Consider the following 20,697-nt stretch of genomic DNA (forward strand, 5'->3'; position numbering starts at 1 on the left):
GCCTCAAAAGTTGCACAGGAGAGTGGAGATAAAAATAGAAGAGAAAGAGAGGCCGTAAAATGGGCAGGGGAAATTTTTTGATTTTATTTTTGACAATCTGGGGGGTAGGAAATTTAAGCATTAAATCAGCCGTATATTGGGCCAAAACTTGCATTTATGTAGCACTTATGGCGCATATGGGGCAAATTAGCATTTAATGACCTGCCGTAAAGGCGCATATAGTGCCGAATTTATGCCATTTTAACTGCTTATTGGTTACCTGGGTACCATAAATGGTGAAATAAATTGTTCTACCCATATGGTCAAATCTCAACCGTTACGTAGTTATTGAACTTCTTATGTTTTTGTCTCTTATTGCCTTAACTGGCAATAACTTGAAAATGGTCAAACTTATCGAAGTTTTTTTTACCCTTAAGGTACACCGGAGCAAGTTGAAACGGGTGGGGCAAGATGAAACAGCGGTTTAAAATGATGTTTTCTAATGATGATAAACAGTTTTATCGCCATAACAAATAGTTTTTGATTAAAACAATCTTTTAGCGAAGGAAAAATTTCTAAATTGTATTGAAATCTATTTCAAAACTTCGTGTTTCATCTTGCCCCATCCGTTTCAACTTGCCCCGGTGTCCCTTATTCGAAAGATTAATGAATTTTCTATCAAATGGCATCGTTGAATCTATTGGTTTAGTTAAATTACTAAGTTTTCTGGAGCAAAATAGCTAAAAATAGTGTATTTTAATTGGTTTTTGTCAATTATCTTTGAAACATGCGTAATAAATTAAAATTCTTTCTTCAGCAAAGTTGTGGCCCCTGTTACACTCTACAATTCGTTCTTTGACGCCAAACTTCTAGCTCTTATCGTTTTCTTCCAATGTTGATTCACTTTTGAGCTATTTGCTTCAGAAAACTTAGTTATTTAACTAAACCAATCGATTCGAAGATGCCATTTGATAGAAAATTCAATTATCTTTCGAATAAGGGTCAAAAAACTTCAATAAGTTTAACCATTTTCATGTTATAGCCAGTTAAGGCAATAAGAGTAAAAAACATGGGAAGTTCAATAACTACGTAACGGTTGAGATTTGGCCATATGCGTAGAACAATTTTTTTCTCCATTTATGGTCCTCTAACACCCTTTAAAAAGTTTGCACTCAGGAACCTAACACCCTGTATTTTTTATCCGTTACAATAGAACACATTATTCTGAGCCGCTTTGACTTTTTAGATTTTTATAATTTAATGTTGATGGGCAGCAAACCGGTGTGTCGATAAGAAGAGCGTCTAACATAACTATGATTCTCACAAGTCATGCTTCCATGGGTCAATCGATGACAAAATCCGCCAACTAAGAGTTGTGCGCTTAGCTGGTAGTGCAGATTGAGATTGAGTACGTCTCGAGCGTATGATGAAGAATTTTGTTTGTTCCGTCACTTTCATTGGCGTAACCAGAATGTGGCTTGGGAGGCAGCCCTCCTCCGGAATCATCTCGAGAGAAATTCCTGAAGTAAACTCTGAAAGAACTCCCGGAGTAATCCCTGGATGAATCTTTAGAGCAATTATGGGAGAGATCCCTGAACATATTTCTGAAAAAATCTCTTGAGGAATTCGAAGACAAATTTCTGGAGGAATACTTGGGAAGGAATTTCTGTACGAATTTCTGAAATAATCTTTAGAGGATTTTTGAAGAAATCTCTGGAGGAATTCCTGGAGAAATCCCTAAAGCAATTCCTAGAGAAATATCTGGATGAATTCCTGGAGGAGCTTCTGGGCAAATTCCTGGGAGGAATTTCAGAAAGTATACCTGGAGATATCGCTAGAGGAATTCTAGGAGGAATCCGCGGATGAATTTCTAAAGGAATAACTGGAGGATTCCCTGCACAAATGCCTGAAGCAATCTCTGAAAGGACCTGTAGAAGAATTCCCAGAGCAATCCCTAGATGAATTCATACAGAAATCCCTGGAGGAATTTCTGAATGAATTCGTGGTGAAATTCCTAATGTGATTCTTGTAGGAATACCTGGAGGAAACCCAGGAGGAATCCCTGGAGGAATTCCCGGAGGAACTCCTGGAGCAAATCCTGGAAGAAATCCTGAAGGAATTCTTTTATGATTTCCTGGAGGATTCCCTAGAGCAATTCTGGGAAGAATCCCTGAAGAAACCTCTTAAGGAATTTCTGAAGGAATACTCAATCAAATTTCTGGAGTAATTCTTGGAAGAATCCCTGGGGGAATTCTTGAAAAAATCGCTGGAGGAATTTCTGGAGGAACCTCAGGACGAATGCCTGGCGGAATCCCAGGATGTGTTGGAAGTTAGGTAGCGTTGAACACTCTGGTAGCGTCGAACCTTCAGATACGTGAGCGACAGCAGTATTGTTGGTAGGTACAATTGTTGGAGAGATGGCAGAGGTATATAATTATGAAAGAAGCTTGTTAAATTGTATATACCTGAATTTGCTTACCAGTTTGCTTCGGTAAACCTGAGTGTCTGTTCTCCAGGAGGAGCGGCTCACAACAGCGTCTGATCCCCATGTTAGGGGCGGCTGATCTACGCCCTTGCCAGGGAAGGACTCTAAGCTCAACTGTGCACTATGGTCCTCCGGAAAGTAGGGGGTTGGTGTCAGGCCCTACGAGCCAGCCGTAAAAAACCATTGTAACGGAAAATCAGCAACAGAATAATACGAACCGAGACCAACGGCAACGACCCCAGCGAACAAAAAGGACTTGCGATTGGAAACTCGGTACGTGGAACTGCCGATCTCTCAACTTCATTGGGAGCACCCGCATACTCGCCGATCTACTGAAGGACCGCGGGTTCGGCATCGTAGCGCTGCAGGAGGTGTGTTGGACAGGATCCATGGTGCGAACGTTTAGAGGTAATCATACCACTAACCAGAGCTGCGGCAACACACGCGAGCTGGGAACAGCTTTTATCGTGATGGGTGATATGCAGAGGCGCGTGATCGGTTGGTGGCCGATCGACGAAAGAATGTGCAGGTTGAGGACCAAGGGCCGATTCTTCAACTTCAGCATAATAAACGTGCACAGCCCACACTCCGGAAGTACTGATGATGACAAGGACGCATTTTACGCGCAGCTCGAACGCGAGTACGATCGCTGCCCAAGCCACGACGTCAATCATCATAGGAGATTTGAACGCTCAGGTAGGCCAGGAGGAGGAATTCAGACCGACGATTGGTAAGTTCAGCGCCCACCAGCAAACGAACGAAAACGGCCTACGACTCATTGATTTCGCCGCCTCCAAAAATATGGCCATACGTAGCACCTTTTTCCAACACAGCCTCCCTTATCGTTACACCTGGAGATCACCACAGCAGACAGAATCTCAAATCGACCACGTTCTGATTGACGGACGGCACTTCTCCGACATTATCGACGTCAGGACCTATCGTGGCACCAACATCGACTCCGACCACTATCTGGTGATGGTCAAACTGCGCCCAAAACTCTCCGTCATCAGCAATGTACGGTACCGGCGACCGCCACGGTACAACCTAGAGCGACTGAAGCAACCGGATGTCGCCTCAGCATACGCGCAGAATCTCGAAGCCGCGTTGCCAGACGAGGGCGAGCTCGATGAGGCCCCTCTAGAGGACTGCTGGAGTACAGTGAAAGCAGCCATCAACGACGCAGCCGAGAGCACCATCGGGTACGTGGAACGGAATCGACGGAACGAATGGTTCGACGAAGAGTGCAGAACGGTTTTGGAGGAGAAGAACGCAGCGAGGGCGGTAATGCTGCAGCAAGGGACTCGTCAGAACGTGGAACGTTACAAACAGAAGCGGAAACAGCAGACCCGCCTCTTTCGAGAGAAAAAGCGCCGCCTGGAAGAAGCGGAGTGTGAAGAAATGGAACTGCTGTGCCGTTCCCAAGAAACACGGAAGTTCTATCAGAAGCTCAACGCATCCCGCAACGGCTTCGTGCCGCGAGCCGATATATGCAGGGATAAAGACGGAGGCCTCTTGACGGACGGACGTGAGGTGATCGAAAGGTGGAAGGAGCACTTCGATCAGCACCTGAACGGCGTGGAGAACATAGGCACGGGAGCCCACGGCAACGGAAGGAACGACGACGCCAGTGCAGCGGAGGACGGAAATGAACCAACTCCCACGCTGAGGGAAGTTAAGGAAAGTGCTATCCCAGATCATCTTCCATCGTCTGTCACCTAAAACAAATGAGTTCGTGGGAAGTTATCAAGCCGGCTTCATCGACGGCCGGTCGACAACGGACCAGATCTTTACCGTACGGCAAATCCTCCAGAAATGCCTTGAATACCAGGTCCCAACGCACCACCTGTTCATCGACTTCAAAGCGGCATACGATATTGCGGTAAAATAGAAAAAATCCAACGGGGTTGCGGTGGTTTCGACCGCCGCAGTCGTTCCGCAAACGTCAAAAGTGCTCGGTTCACGCTAAAAAGCACTCACTCACTTGGTTGCCATAAAATTCAAAAATAATGCAAATTGTTCAATTTATGGTTTATGTAATCACAATTGGTGCCACAATATGTAACTCGTTTTCAAACAATATTAGGTGTAGTTTCAGCACTTTTGTATGCAGCTGAACGCCATTAAACATAATTAAAATTTTCAACAATTTATTTTTGTTGATAGGTTGTGTGCATACTTTTTAAAGTGTGTAACAGTTTGACGTTTGCGGAATAGGTCTTCGTTGTCTTCTTCACTCCGCCAGGTTGGATGATTTCTCTGGATAAGCAATAGTATCGACCGCGCAGAGCTATGGAGAATCATGGACGAAAATGGCTTTCCAGGGAAGCTGACTAGACTGATTAAAGCAACGATGGACGGTGTGCAAAACTGCGTAAGGGTTTCGGGTGAACTATCCAGTTCACCGGGGACTGCGACAAGGTCCGTCACCTCATGCCTACTCTTATCCGTCACTCTCATGCCTACTCTTCAATATCACTCTGGAAGGTGTGATGCGACGAGCCGGGCTCAACAGCCGGGGTACGATTTGCACAAAATCCGGTCAATTTGTGTGCTTTGCGGACGACATGGACATTATCGCCAGAACATTTGGAACGGTGACAGAGCTGTACACTCGCCAGAAACGCGAAGCAGCAAAGGTCGGACTGGTGATGAATGCCTCAAAAACATAGCAAACACATGCTAGTAGGCGCAACCGAACACAACCGGATCCGTCTGGGTAGTAATGTTACGATAGACGGGGATGCCTTCGAGATGGTGGAGGAATTCGTCTAACTCGGATCCCTACTGACGGCTGACAACAACGTGAGTCACGAAATTCGAAGGCGCATCATCAACAGAATTCGAGCATACTACGAACTCCAGAGAAAGCTGCGATCTAAAAAGATTCACCCCGCACCAAATGTACCATGTACCTACAAGACGCTAATAAGACCGGTGGTCCTCTACGGACTCGAGACATGGACCATGCTCGAGGAGGACCTGCAAGCACTCGGAGTTTTCGAGCGACGCGTGCTAGGACGACTTCAGCGGTGTGCAGGAGAAGGGTATGTGGCGGAGAAGGATGAATTACGAGCTCGCTGCACTCAACGGCGAACCCAGCATCCAGAAAGTGGCCAAATCTGGAAGGATACGATGGCAGGACATGTTGCAAGAATGCCGGACAACAACCCTGCAAAGTTGGTATTCGCGACAGATCCGGTTGGCACAAGAAGGCGTGGAGCACGATAAGCATGACCGAGGATGGAGAACAGCAACCATTATTGAACGATTTCACCCCGACTTACAGTATAAGTCTCGAGGTAAACCTAAAGCATAAACGACGCATAATCATATGTTCAACGATTTCGATGTCCAAAAAGGCGATTTGTGGCGATTGCATACACACTGTATGTGGGGAGAAAGCAAAAGCTTGGAGGAACCAAGCTGAGACGAAATGCTGTCTCACAGCAGCAGCAGCAGCCTGCTGCAGAGAGAACAAAGAAAGTCTGAGTTGAACCACCTGTAAGAATGGACGGTTGTCGTCGTCGTTCGTTTAGCTATAGTCAGACCAGCAAAAAACGTTCAAAGCCAAAACGAAAACAGAACGGCACCCCATTTCCCAATTTTCAATGTAGATATACTACAGTGTGGGATTTTCGATTCATGTACTCGTTCTGGTTTCAATGACCCGGCTCTCGCTCGGGATAAGTGCAATGATTTGATTCGAGCTTTTTGGTTGATTCGAAATAGGGGGAAAGAACGTTGCACTTTGTTTGTTCAGTGGAAAATGAGATTCCAGTACGCCACAGACACGGGATGACAGCAGCAATTAGAAACAATTTTAAAACAGTCATTCAAAGTGCAGTAGGTCGCTTGTGTATGCAAATTACAATGACACGGCAATATAGGTATATGCATGACGATTACATCGGTAATCTTCATTTGATGACGATATAAAGCCATTATCATAACAATAGATCCATTCAATTACACAGTTTTGCATACTATACTAAATGGAAAATTTATATCACTTCGATATGTAATGCATGATATCTGCAATAGCAATAAATGAAAACCTTTATAGCCGAAGCAGTCACGATCGGGTATTCAGCAAGACCATGCTGATGATGACGAGTTCGATACCCGGTCGGTTTTTATGATGGACATATTTTTAACTTCTTCGACCAAACAGTATCATAGCCCAAGTAACAATTCCATCCCATCGCTGATTGGTTTTGTTTGATTTTTATTAATGTTTTATTACAGTAATAATTAAAACTCACAGTTTTATGACTGCTTTTATGAAAATCATTAATGAAATGTTTTATAGTATACTTGAAGATATCTACAAAGACAGATTTTAAGAGTAAACATAACTTTCCGATGTGTAAACCTTCTGGCAATCATTATTACCGCAATAAAACTGTTAAAACTCTCAACAGATGGCGATCCTTCCGATTCGTAACGACATCTGTTGGTGGAAAAGCTGAAACCACGACACTGCTAGGTTTATTGCGGTCATCATAAAAGTAAACTTGCTTTCGTTTTATTTTCGCTGATTATGGTCGTCGCCATATTGAAGAATTAGCTTACGTGAATGAAAAAAAGTTAATTTTGCTTAAATTAGCAATGAATTGGTAGTTTGCAACCATTATCATAACATGCTCACATAAATAAACTCTCTCTGCTGAGTTTTCTTGTGATTCGGGATAGTTTTACTAAATTCACAAATTGATTTATTTCATTCCAAGATGATGATATTCACTATTTTTGAAGCGCATTAATTTTATGATTCTGCAACCCCAATATTCACGGTAAATTCGAATGCGCATAAGCCTACCAGAACAATAACTACTAAAATACTACTTTGAAATAATCGCTTTCTACTTACGAATGCTGTATCCTCCTGAACTTTACGTGCCATCGAAGAAGCTTCTCTGCATCTTGAGCTGTCATAGTTTTTGTTGAAAAAAAAAACAACAACAATCGAGAATGGGAAATATTTCAACTAGGTTTTAAAACGGGTTTATTGGTACTCTTAATGCGGTTTGCAAAACCTCTCCGAGAGTGGTCCACTTAGCCGGAAGATACTCTTAAAGAGTTTATCAAGAGGTTTTGATGTATGATTCAGTTTTATTGCATGTTTTATAAAATTGGTCATGAAGATCTCTTGTAGAGCCGAACAAAACTTAAATTGTTACTTGGGAGTAGACGATATACGAATGCATAATGGTCAATTGGTATACCTAGAAAATTCTAGTTCAATAGACTTGAATGTGCTTATTGAGGAAACTGAAAAGTAGGCTCTGTCTCACTTTGCACATAAAGCCAACAAAGAAAAAATATAAAACATGATATTAGCGACATTGCAATACCATGAGGTATTAATGGAAAAATACCTAATCTCAGTCCCATTACTATTGCATGAAACAATGCACCATTTTCAGCAACAAATGAACTTTTCAAATCTACGGATTAGCTGGAACCCTGAGGCGTACCACCTTAGGCGTTTTACCTAATTGTTGATGCAATAGAATTAAGTGGCATGAGGTACGCCACTATATTGTTGATACCTACTGTATTTTGCTTTGGCCTTCTCATCCTATAACGACATTCAATGCTTTAAATTTGTGTGGGCTTCGTGGCCGTACGGTTAGCGGCGTCAGTCGTCTAGGCGTTTCGTAAACCTCGGAGTGCGGGTTCCATTCCCGCTCCAGCCGGGGAAAACTTTTCGTCAAACGGAAAATTCTCCATTGGGCCACTGGGTGTTGTTATATGTGTTGTCCGTTGTCTCGTGTTAGTAATTTTCAGCCTGTGGAATCGATTTACTCTTACAATCGTATTGTGAGTGTCATTGTTTTTCTTCTCGAGATATTGTAAGTTTATGCAATTAGTCTGTAGACTTCAAACTATGATAAACTTTTTTTTCCTTTCTCGTACTCCAAAGTGTACTGAAAGGCTATTTGTTCACTTAAAAAACATTTTTTTCCATAGAAGGCTCCAAGGATCAAGTCACAAATACCAATCAACTCAGTTCATACTGTTCACAAAATCATCTAGGCGTCATCTCACGCACCATCTTTAAATCAAATTTACACGAACGTAACGTAATTTTACATGATATCTCATGTAAATATGCACTAACTCTAGCATTCCCTTTATGTGCATGATTTTTCGCAGAATTTTACATGAATATTTTTTTCTGTGTTGGGAAATCATGCTCCATCGTTAAATTTCATGCGCTACTAAAGCTTTGCAGGCATAATCGTTGCGTTCACTATATCATCTAGGCATCTATTGCACCATTATTAGTTTCGTACACAGATCGAAAAAAGAGTGTAGAATTCTGTGACATATGATGCACATGTTTGGAGCGTGGGATATCACAGAAGTTTACATGACATATCATGTAAAAGTCATAAAATATCATGTAAACTTCCATTATATGTCATGTAATTCCGCATGACTCTGAGTGTTTACATGACATATTACACAAATTTACATGATATATCATGTAAACCATCATACCACTAAGTTTACATGACTAAAATGAAGTTTACATGACGTGTAAATCTCATTATTTTTATCTGTGTACATCAAAATAGCATTTCATGTACCATGTCAACTCTAATGCATCATACTAACATCATGCACCATTTTTGAATGCCATGATCCATATCAGCAATCCATGCACCATCTCAATGATCCCAGTGTTAGGGATCCTATACATCACGGTGACATCATGTACCTTTATTGCCGCACGTAATTTGATTTTTACGCGAAAAAATAATTTTTGTGCCATCTCCAAATCATATGCTTCATCTTAGCATTCTATATATCAAATTGCAATTATTTGCCACATTTTTACTATCTTGACGTTCCCTTGATCATTAAGATATATAATGTAACATACTTCCATTACACACTTTTTTAAAATTCTGTGCACCTTCTTGGTGTTCAATCTATCATCCACGCATATCCTATACGCCACAATCGTGCATCAACGGGATTCATTTTGAAAATCACTTAACCACCTCGAGAAATTCCTGGAGGAATCCGTGGAGGCACTCTAGAAGAAATCCCTGAACGATTTTCAGGAGGAATCCATGAAGAACTTTCTGGATGAAACACTGGAGGCATTACTAAAGGAGGGCTTGAATGAATTCTTAAAGGAAGCTATCAAAAACTCCTTTAAGAGTCTAAAGAAATTCCTGTAGAATTTGCAGTAGGAACTACTAAAGGAATTGCTGGAGAATTTATTGATGGAATTCCCTGGAGGAATTTCAGGAGGAATCCCTGGAAGCATTCTTAAAGAAATCCTTGAAGAATTTCCTGGAGGAATCCGTAGAGGAATTCCTGGATGAATTCATAGAGGAAATTCTGGAGAAATTTTTCGAGAAATTTTTGAACAAATTTCCGTAAAAACTCACACAGGGGCTTATTGACGAACCCCTGGAGGAATTCCTAGAGTAAACTCTGGAGGGGTCCCTGGAAGAAACCCTGGTAAAAATCCTGGAAAAGTCCCTGGTGGAATCCTTGGAAGAATTTCAAGGGAAACCCCTGTAGGCATTCCTGCAGGAATTCTTGGAAAAATGCCAGGAGGTTTTCGTGTAGGGATTCCTGGAGGAACTTCTGGAAGCATGCCTGCAGCAATTTCTGCAAGAATCCCTGCGGAATTTTCTGGAGGCCCATTTGGAGGAATCCCTGGAGGAGTTCATTGACAAATCCCTGTAAGAGTTCCTGGAGGAATCCTTGGAGGAATTATGTGAATAATTCTAGCAGGATTTCCGTGGAGGAATTCCTGGTGAAATTCGTGGAAAAAATCAAGGAGAAATTCCTGGAGGAATCCGTGGAGGATTCCCTGGAGGTATTCATAAAATAATCCTTGGAAGAAATGCTGGAGGAAGCTCTGGAAAATTCCTGGGAAAATCCCTGATGGGGAATTCCTGGGGGAAACCGTGAAGGAATTACAAGATGAATTCCTGGAGGAATAACAGAAGGAATCCGTGGAGGAACGCATGAATTAATTCCTGGAGGAATTCCTTTATGAATCTCTAGATGAATTCCTGAAGTTTTCGGAAAAAATCCTGCATGAATTTCTGGAAGAATTACTCGACGAATTCATTGACGAATCCTTGTAGGAATTCCTGGAGAAATCTCTGGAGGAATTCCTGGAGGAACTTATGGAGGAATCAGTGGAGGAATTCCTGAAGGAATCGTTGGAAGAATTCCTGGGGGAATTTCTGGAGGAATTCCTGGAGGCAATTTTGAAAGAATCATAGGCAGAATTTCTGGAGGAGTCCGTGGAGAAATTCATGAAGAAATTTCTGGGGAAATTCCAGGAGGAGTTTCTGGAGAAATTCATGAACGGTTTTCTGGAGAAATTCCCGGACGAATTTCTGGAAAACCCCGTGGAGGCATTCCAGAAGGAATTCCTGTAGGATTTTCAGGAGGAATACTTGAAGGACTCCCTTGAGGTATACGTAAAGGAATCCTTGGAAAGTCTGAAGATAGCTTTGGAAAATTCCCTGCTAGGAGGAATTCCTGAAGGAATTCGTGAAGGAATTCCAGCATGAATCCCTGGAGAAATTTCAGGAGATTGAAGAATTCCTAGAGAAATTTCTGGCAGAATCCCTGAAGGAATCCCTGAATGAACGCCTTCCTTATCGGCTCACTATTTTGCAGTCCAGAATTAATCCCTGGAGCAATCTGTGGAGGATCCCCAAGATAAGTCCATGGAGGAATTCCTCGAGGAATTTCAGAAGAAATCCCTAGAAGAATCCCTCTTGAATTTCCTAGAGGTTTTTCTGGAGAAATATGCAGGAATTCCTAGAAACATTTCTGGAAGAGTTCCTGGACGAATTCTTTAAGAAATTTCTGGAAAAATATTTGCGGCTTCCTGGAGGAATGATTGAAGGAACTCCTCGAGGAATTTCTGAAAGAATTCTTGGAGAGATTTCTAAGGAATATCTGAAGAAATTCATTAATGAATCCCTGGAAAGATTCCTGGAGATATTCCTGGAGAAATTCCTGGCGAAATCCATGGAGGAATCCCTGGAGAAATTTCTCGAGGAATTCCTGGAAGATGACAAAAAAATATTAAAATGAGAATTTTTGATGCACTCTATGAAAAGTTACAGCGTGTTGAACTTTTTTGTGAGAAAAATAAAAGTTACCTATCCCAAACATTTTGGCCAACCCTTGTAGATACCAACGTTGCGTTTTATTTGTTTTGGTCCAATGTACTTATTATAAAACGCAAAATATTTTGATATACGTAATGCTTCTATTTGTTGGTTATAGAACCATCAGAGATGTTAGACTGATCAAATTTGCAAAAGAAAGTTTTCTTCTAAGACGCTTCTTTCACAGAGAACAGACATCAAAGTCCAGTTACAAAACTGTGTAAGGAATTTAACGGTCATTTGAAATGGCAACACCGTGGCGGCACTGTTATCGCATAGTTCTCATGCTGTTGGCAGTGCGAATATGAAACTTATCTAGATATGTATATTCACCACTGATTGTGGCATCTTGCAGCATGGTGGCGCAAGATTTGTCGACCCTAAAAAAAATCCAATTCTTACACAGCTTTTGAGTGTGAATTTGTTCTAGCTTGTAGGTATGTCTGTACTCTGTGCTTCTATGAAAAGATTAAACTGATCTAGATCAGTCGCAACTTATTTAGATCAAATCTTGCGTAACCAGATTATTGTACAAACTCTTATATAAGACACTTCCCTGAAGACACCAATAATCTAATACCGTTTTTCTTTCTGATCCAGTTCCAACCTGGGTTGGAACTGGATGAGATCACAGTTTCAACCCCAACCCGACTTCGGTTTCGCTTGTACTAAAGTTTGTTTGACGTTGTTTGTTAACATATTTTCCGCCAAACCAGTTCCAACCCTGGTGAAAAAGAAAAACGGCATAACCCTTCATAAGGCAGTGGCAACTATATTGCTACCTTATACACATATTTTTTTCTGTTCATTTAGAAAAATTTTACAACTTCTGTTTTAACTGATGGACACATTAGATCTGTGTGAACACTCATGATTTTTTTTGAGCCATAACAAATATGAATGGGCTTTTTTAGAACAAAATGTCTCTAAAAAACTGCCATTTATGAATGCATAAAGCTATAAGCTCGAACTTCTGCTGTGGTGAGCGAATTAAAAAACCAAATGATGAGGAATGAAAGGCCTGTGCTCCTTTTACTTGTGGGCAACATTTCAACTTGATTGCTTTATTACTTTCAGAAACTCAGCCTTTTGAAAAAATGTACTATAATAAATGGGCATGTACTAAAATTGCCATATCGTCGAAAATAAGTGACCAATCGAATTCAAATCCACACATGCAACTCATGAATATTAGGGCAATAATCTGTCAAAAAATCAGCATGATTGGTGAACGCATCACAAAATAACAACAAACAACATTTTAAACTTTGTTGACAAAAAGTTAAAATTTAGACCTTTTTTTTTCATACAAAATCGACCATCGAATTTTTTGAATATAAAAACGTTTTTGTTCATTACACCACATGTACTTCATATTCCAATGAAGAACGAGTGGATTCCGTGCCTGGTTCTCTCGGCCTTGTAAAGGGATAAGATGAATATCCAAACCACTAGAGGTTTTGTCTGTCCATAACAACGTTCTGCCCAAGTGCACCGGTTAGAGAAAACGACGGAACACGTTTTGTTCGTTTGCCCGCGTTTTCGCATAATAATCATGACTGCTTTTGTGCATACCAAATATTTTTTTTAGAGAAAAGCTTTTAATTTCGAGAAATTCGTATTGAGATGCTTTTTGTCATACAACGGCTGTTCGGGCCCGTATGAAGTTGATCATCAATATTAACTTCTTTTCTCGATCAGCCTAGATAGCTGTGTAGTGTCGGTAGCGATTGTCTCAATTGGCTAAGAATAACACTACGGACCGCCTGTTCCGGAGGTAAGAATCCACCACCAGGTGACCCCTAATTCATGGTGTGATGCGGCTTCATGCTTACCGTGCCTAGGAATGAATGGCTAGGGGGGGCTAATAAAAACCTAACCGCAAACGGAGCCTGTGGAGTACCAGGGCGCCCTCCACAGTATGTTGCCCTCACTGCGCTATCCGGAGCAATGGTGCAGTGGGCCTTGTGTTTCTCCGAGACAATCAGCTGCCCTTCTTTAGTCTCACTAGAGGCTAAATAAGGGCGGGATTATGAGGATGTTGTTAATTAGTTTAAATTTTCACCTATATGGTTTCGCATTATGCGATTTACACAGTGTATTCTGTGTATACTCGCCTTTGGCGTTTTCCAATCGATACCGATTTGGTTTTGTTACTGCTGTTCTTTGTTGTGCTGTTGTTGCGAAGAGTTTAATCTTGCCTAGTTTGGGTAGTGGCTACGGTTAGGATAGCTCAGATCAATCTTCAGCATAAAAGAACAGCAACAAGCAATCTTTGCAGACTTATGCAAAATGGTTCAGCCCAAGTGGCCTTGGTCCAAGAACCTTACTTCCGTAAGGGGAATTTCTATCTAAGAAACCTTGTGAACTCGGTTTTTGCTACTTTCAGTAAACATGAAATGGCAAACTCACGTGTCATGCCTCGAGCCTGTGTGCTTGTCAACAACGCAATAGTTGCTACACTCATCTCTGAACTAACCACCAGAGATGTATGTGCTATCACAATTGATGTATCTGTTGGAAACCTCAACAGGAAATACGTCTATTGTTCGGTTTATTTACCGCATGATTAACCATCCCCAACGGATGCTTTCAAACACGTCATCGCATACTGTACTTCAAAAGGCCTTCCGCTAATTGTTGGCAGTGATGCTAATGCACACCATATCATCTGGGGCAGCTCAGACATTAACTTGAGAGGCTCCAGTTTGATGGAGTACTTAAGTAGTACAGATCTTGCATTACTTAACATAGGCAACCGCCCAACGTTCATGGTATCTGGTAGAGAGGAAGTGTTAGACATAACGCTTTGCTCTAGTAGAATCAGTCACGAGCTGACCAATCGGTATGTGTCAGATAAAGAATCTTTATCTGACCATCGCTACATCTTTTTTGAACATTTAAATGTTACTTCGCAATCATTGCGTTTCAGGAATCCTTGGTCAACAAACTGGGATCTTTTTACTGATTTGGTTGCGGCCAAATTTCATGGATAATCACCATCCATTGACACTCCAAGTGATTAAGATGATGCCGTTGATACTACAACGACCTTCATCATGGAAGCTTTTGAAGAAGCATGTCCTCTACGGTCTGTGAAGATCACAAGAGGAACCCCTTGGTGGAACTCTGATCTGGCGAAACTCAGGAAACAATGTAGAAAGAGGTGGAACAGACGACATTCGGCTAGTTCGGAGGCTTTTAGGTCGGCTTGCAAGGCCTACTGGAAAGCTCTCCGGTCTGCTGAACGATCCGGCTGGAAAAATCTTTGTACAAATGTTTCCAGTTTGAGTGAAGTCAGTCGGTTGAATAAAATCCTTGCGAAATCTAAAGATTTCCGAGTGAACGAACTTCGTTTGCCAAATGGCGATCTGACTTCCTTCCTGTGATGAGGAAGTTCTGGAATGCTTATTCAGCACACACTTCCCTGGATGTGTGGATATTACATCTTCGGATAAACTTGATGTCTTTTCTTGTAGTTACGATTCACTGGCTTCGGCTCGGAGTATTGTAACTATAGAATCGATTGAGTGGGCACTTAACAGCTTTGCCCCTTCAAACCGCCTGGGGCAGATGGGATTTATCCTATTTTGCTTCAGAAGGGATTTGATCATTTCAAACATGTTTTGCAGTATTGCTACAGGGTATATTCCCAAATCCTGGCGGGATATTACTGTAAAGTTTATTCCGAAAGTGGGTCGTGCGTCGTATGAAGAAGCAAAGAGCTTTAGACCTATCAGTTTGAGCTCTTTTCTTCTAAAATGCTTAGAACGCATTGTCAATCATCACTTCCGTGATGTTCATCTGGCCAATGTCCCTCTTCATGTGAACCAATATGCTATCCAATCTGGTAAGTCCACTGTGACTCTTTTACACAAGGTTGTTTACGATATCGAGAAAGCGTTTGCTCAAAAGCAATCTTGTTTGTGTGTTTTCTTAGATATCGAGGGTGCCTTTGACAATGTGCCTTCGGATGCCATATTGGAAGCCGCACGGAGTCATGGCATATCTCCAATGATTCATCAACTGCTCAAAAACCGATACCTCTTCTCGACATTGCGTCTAGCAGGGATTAGGAAATTGAGTGTTTGTGGATGCCCCCAAGGGGGAGTCTTGTCACCGCTTTTGTGGAATCTCGTAGCAGATACGCTATTGAGGCAACTCAATAATAGCGGTTTTCCTACTCATGGTTTTGCCGACGACTACCTAGCATTGTTAGTTGGTATGTGTATGACCACCCTTTTCGACCTGATGCAAAGCGCCCTTCAGGTAGTTGAGGGTTGGTGTCACCAATATGGCCTTTCGGTTAATCCGAGTAAAACATCTATTGTTCTTTTCACGGAAAAGCGAAACCGTAATGGCGTTCGACCTTTGCGTCTCTTTGATTCTGAAATCGATGTGACTGAACAGGTTAAGTACGTTGGAGTCATTCTTGATTCCAAGCTTTCCTGGACACCTTACATTGAGTTCAGAATCAAGAAAGCTTGTATAGCCTTCGGGCAATGCCGGCGAAACTTTGGTACAACTTGGGGTCTTAAACCCAAGTATATCAAATGGATCTACACAACTGTTGTTCGGCCAATATTGGCCTATGGATGTCTTGTGTGGTGGCAAAAGGGCGAAATGAGAACGGTCCAATCAAAGTTAGGCCATCTGCAAAGGATGTGCTCAATGGCGATGTCTGGAGCGTTCTCTTCAACTACCACGGCAGCGCTCGCAGTTCTCTTTGACGTTGCTCCACTACACATTCATCTCAAACAAGAAGCACTTTCTTGCATTTACCGTCTACGGGTACTCGGTCTACTAGAGGAAACTCCTGTGAACCGCACATCAACACACACCTCGTTGTTTCCACTTTTGGTGAATAGGGAATTAGGGACAAAATTGTCCTTGCTCCAAGCGATCTCACAATTGCTTGTAATTTTCCATATAGGACATTTTCCACGAAATTCCCTTCCCGGGAAGAGTGGACATCTGGATATCTGGAGAGAAGTATTTCAGACGGCATCGTATGTTACACTGATGGCTCCCTTCTCGAAGGTCGAGCAGATGCTGGTATTTATTCTCGTGAGCTAAGGCTGCATCAACCTTACTCACTTGGTATACACTGCACCGTTTTTCAGGCCGAAATGCGGAGTGCAATCAATACTTCAGCAGCACGTAATGGGCAAAGTAATATACTTTAATTCAGATAGCCAGGCTGCTATTAAAGCACTTGCTTCGGCCAACTCCAGCTCGAAGATAGTTATCGCTTGTCGAACTCAAATCGAGGAGCTGAATTCAGCAAACGCTGTTTACCTTGTATGGGTACCTGGCCATTATTCCATCGCTGGAAATGAATTGGCTGATGAGTTAGCTCGCACTGGAGCATCACATGACTTCATTGGCCCTGAGCCAGCTATTCCGATATCAAAGTGTTGGGTAAAGCTTCAGATTCACACCTGGGCTGCCACTCAACACAGACAATACTGGAATAGTTTGGAGCCATGTCGTCAAACCAAATTGTATTGTACTGAGCCATCTCCAATGGTGGCGAAGTATCTTACAAATCTGTCAAAGCAGAATTGCAGTATTCTGGTCAAAGCATTGACTGGCCACTGCCGACTCAGCTATCGCATGGCGAATATTCAGCAAGCTGATTCATTTGCATGTGATAGCTGTGAATACGATTATGGAACTTCGTATAATTTGATATGTAACTGTCCAGTTTTTGCGCAACTGCGTTTCCGAGTATTCGGAAAACACTTATTAAGTGAAACTGACTACAGAGATTTTCTGTTGTTCTTAACCCGCTGTGGTAAAGAGCTATTGGCTCTCCTTCGCTTTATGCGTTATTACTGTGCCCTTTTCAGGGCACTGTTTAAACCCATTGTGGTTCGCTTATGCGTTAGTATCCTCTTCCAGGCTACTTTTCCTATTTCCCTACCTGTACTTATCCCCATCCTCATCCTTATTCCCTTCCTTTTCCCTCAGGTAGATGATGAAATAGGCTATTATTTTGGCGATGGCACAAATGTCCCAAATGGAGGATAACGTGCCTCTGAAGCCAGCCTTCTGATACCTGATAGATCAAATCTTGCATAACCAGATTATTATACAAACTCTTATATAAGACACTTCCCTGAAGACACCAATAATCTAATACCGTTTTTCTTTCTGATCCAGTTCCAACCTGGGTTGGAACTCTATGAGATCACAGTTTCAACCTCAACCCGACTTCGGTTCCGCTTGTACTAAAGTTTATTTGACGTTGTTTGTTATTTTCCGCCAAACCAGTTCCAACCCAGGTTAAAAAAGAAAAACGGCATAAGATGAATATCCAAATCACTAGAGGTTTTGTCTGTCCATAACAACGTTCTGCTCCAGTGCACCGGTTAGAGAAAACGACGGAACACATTTTGTTCGTTTGCCCGTGTTTTCGCATAATAATCATGACTGCTTTTGTGCATACTAAATATTTTTTTTAGAGAAAAGCTTTTAATTTCAAGAAATTCGAATTGAGATGCTTTTTGTCATACAAATTAAAAAGATTATACTCCTGCAAAACCTTACGAATTCCGGAAAACAAATGTCTGGGTCTTCCAGATTTTTGTAAAATGAGACCTCAAAAATCTTTAAAATACAGATAAATCTGGAAAGTTGGCAACCCCTATTGGACGGAATTTTGACCAATCGAAAAACACTGGGCAAATTAAAATCAGCGACATCGACGAATCAACAGGTCAGTCGAGGACACCCAGCAAATGCGGGTGAAATGGAAGAAATGCACTGATACCGTATCCGTTTCCACGGGAGCGCGTGGGACAGTGATGGACTCCATCTAGAAGAAGGTTCAAGATTTCATTCGAACTGTTTCAGTTGACCTTTATTATTAGGAATCCGTATTACAATCAACTCAGCTGAGACTGCTCGCGTTTGCATTGCATCCATCACAACACAAAACAGCCGGCAACTTTCGATAGCTACTGTCATCTCGACGATCATCATTCTTGCTGCCGTGTACAATTCAAAACCGGTAGAACCACTTTTCAGTATCGAACTGAATAAGCCATTCGTGTTTGCTGTTGGCTTATACCAATCAACTGTAGGTTAATGAGCGTAGGGTAAGGGACCTAGTATTCGACCTACGTGTAAATACTGTAACAAAAACATATAAACCCAAAAAATTAAATAAAACGAAAAATAAAAATAAAAATATGTAATAAAATACAAACAAATTTATTATAAATTTAGAAATATATAAAGAAACATTTTAAAAATAATCACACCTGAAGGAAAAGTTTGAATAAGAATGATTTGCTTTGTTTCGGCCGCTAGTAAATAAGCAACTTGGAATTTCTCCACAATCAACCGCATACCCACCACACTGAACGATCCTTTAAAACCTTAAAAAATCTAGGTTACCTAATGTAAACCGGTAGAAGCAATAATCAATCGAAAATCTTGTTATTATTGTTCTCATATGCACTTTCAGAGAGGTCAACAAACAGACACAATGTATTAAATCCAGTCGCATTCACATTATTGTTTGCAATTCAATGTATTTAAATTTATTGTATGCGATTTTGAACAGGGGGACAGGGACAGGGGAGCAATATTGCTATATCAATAATAACAGGGTAGAAGGGTATATATATGGAAGAGAAAGAATTTGAAGTTAGTTGCACATAAACCGTTGGATTCGAACATGCTCACTAGCGTTCCTCGATCCTATTCGAAGGAGCCTCAACTTGCTTGATTAAAAAAAAATGAACTGGAATTAAAACAAGGACTCTCACCCTAAATAGGCTACGAAAAGACAATCGCTTAGACGAACGAATCGAAGCCCTACGAAGAACAGATCGTTTTACAGCCTCTAGATAGTCGGTAAGCGATCCTACTGCATTTCAGTTGTTCATTCAGCGATAGGCAATTTTTAAGAATACCTAATCAATTTCGCTTTTTTTTTCTCAACTTTGATAAGACAGAGAGTGTAATCCTCACTGGAATGTCTGGTGATAAGTACCCGACGACTCTTCACGACAATCACATCGCATAACGAATGATAGAGATAGTGCAATGTCACGAGAGAAGCTAATTTCTACCACGACAGTAGTGGCGTCAGTGTGTATACTGTTGTCGGTTCAGTTCATCAGTTGCTGCAGTGCCGCCGAGGAGGAGACTAAAAACAGCGGAATGGTCGTGAACGTTCAGACGGCTTTTGTCGAGCACGAGGTCGTTCCAGATGTGGTGGACGCAGCTCCGAAAGAGCTGTTAAAGGTAAGTCCTAATTAGCTTGCTGTTATAGATAAAAAATAGATTGTTCTGAAATCATAATTCTGAAAATGAAATTCTGTTGGTTCATAGCTAATTTAGCTTGTGTTTGCCACACTTTAATATCACTATACGGTAGCAAAAAGAAATCATCTTCAGTTTTCCAACATTTTAGGTCACCTACCCCAGCGGTGTGTCGGCCAACGGAGGCGAAGAGCTCACCCCCACCCAGGTGAAAGATCAACCGAAGCTAGAATGGTCGGCTGACCCAAACGCATTCTACACCCTGTTCATGGTGGACCCGGACGCTCCCAACCGACAGGAGCCCAAATTTCGCTCCGTTTGTCACTGGTACGTGGGAAACATTCCCGGCGATAAGATCGAGCAGGGCGATCATCGCATAGCGTTCGTTGGATCGGGACCTCCGCAGGGCAGCGGGTTGCACCGGTATGTGTTTCTGGTGTACAAGCAAACCAATGGACGAGTGGACCTATCGGAGGCACCGCGCACCTCCAACCGCAGCCGGAACAACCGGCTGAACTTCCAACACAAGGACTACGTGAAGAAGTACAACCTGGGTGAGCTGGTTGCTGGTAACTTTTACCGGGCCCAGTTCGACGATTACGTTCCAACTCTGCATGCTCAACTGTCGTCCGGTACGGAGTGATGCAGTGCAAGCCGAATAGAGCAACTAATTGTGTCTTGAAACTATGGTGCGTGGATTTTTTGTAAACTTCTTATTCTATTTTCGAAACACTTCAGTAAACGACTACCTAATTGGAAACTTACTATAATAAAAGTATTAAAAAACAA

General features: G+C 41.8%; 1 protein-coding gene across 1 annotated transcript; it reads left to right on the plus strand.

The window, feature by feature from the left end:
• The first annotated feature begins 19,564 nt into the window (after window positions 1-19,564).
• LOC109408300 (protein D3) lies at window positions 19,565-20,697 on the plus strand. The gene is made up of 2 exons (XM_062849010.1): window positions 19,565-19,890; window positions 20,060-20,697. The coding sequence occupies exons 1-2, from the start codon at window positions 19,690-19,692 to the stop codon at window positions 20,549-20,551; spliced, it is 693 nt and encodes a 230-aa protein (XP_062704994.1). The 5' UTR covers window positions 19,565-19,689; the 3' UTR covers window positions 20,552-20,697.

The sequence above is a fragment of the Aedes albopictus genome, chromosome 1 (assembly GCF_035046485.1).
Source record: "Aedes albopictus strain Foshan chromosome 1, AalbF5, whole genome shotgun sequence".
In the NCBI taxonomy this organism is placed as follows: Eukaryota; Metazoa; Arthropoda; class Insecta; order Diptera; family Culicidae; genus Aedes; species Aedes albopictus.

Excerpts from the sequence above, each read along its gene's own strand:
- LOC109408300 (XM_062849010.1), top strand. The coding sequence starts at position 19,690 with ATGTCACGAGAGAAGCTAATTTCTACCACGACAGTAGTGGCGTCAGTG. Across the intron at positions 19,891-20,059 it reads CTCCGAAAGAGCTGTTAAAG|GTCACCTACCCCAGCGGTGT; the intron begins GTAAGTCCTAAT and ends CCAACATTTTAG.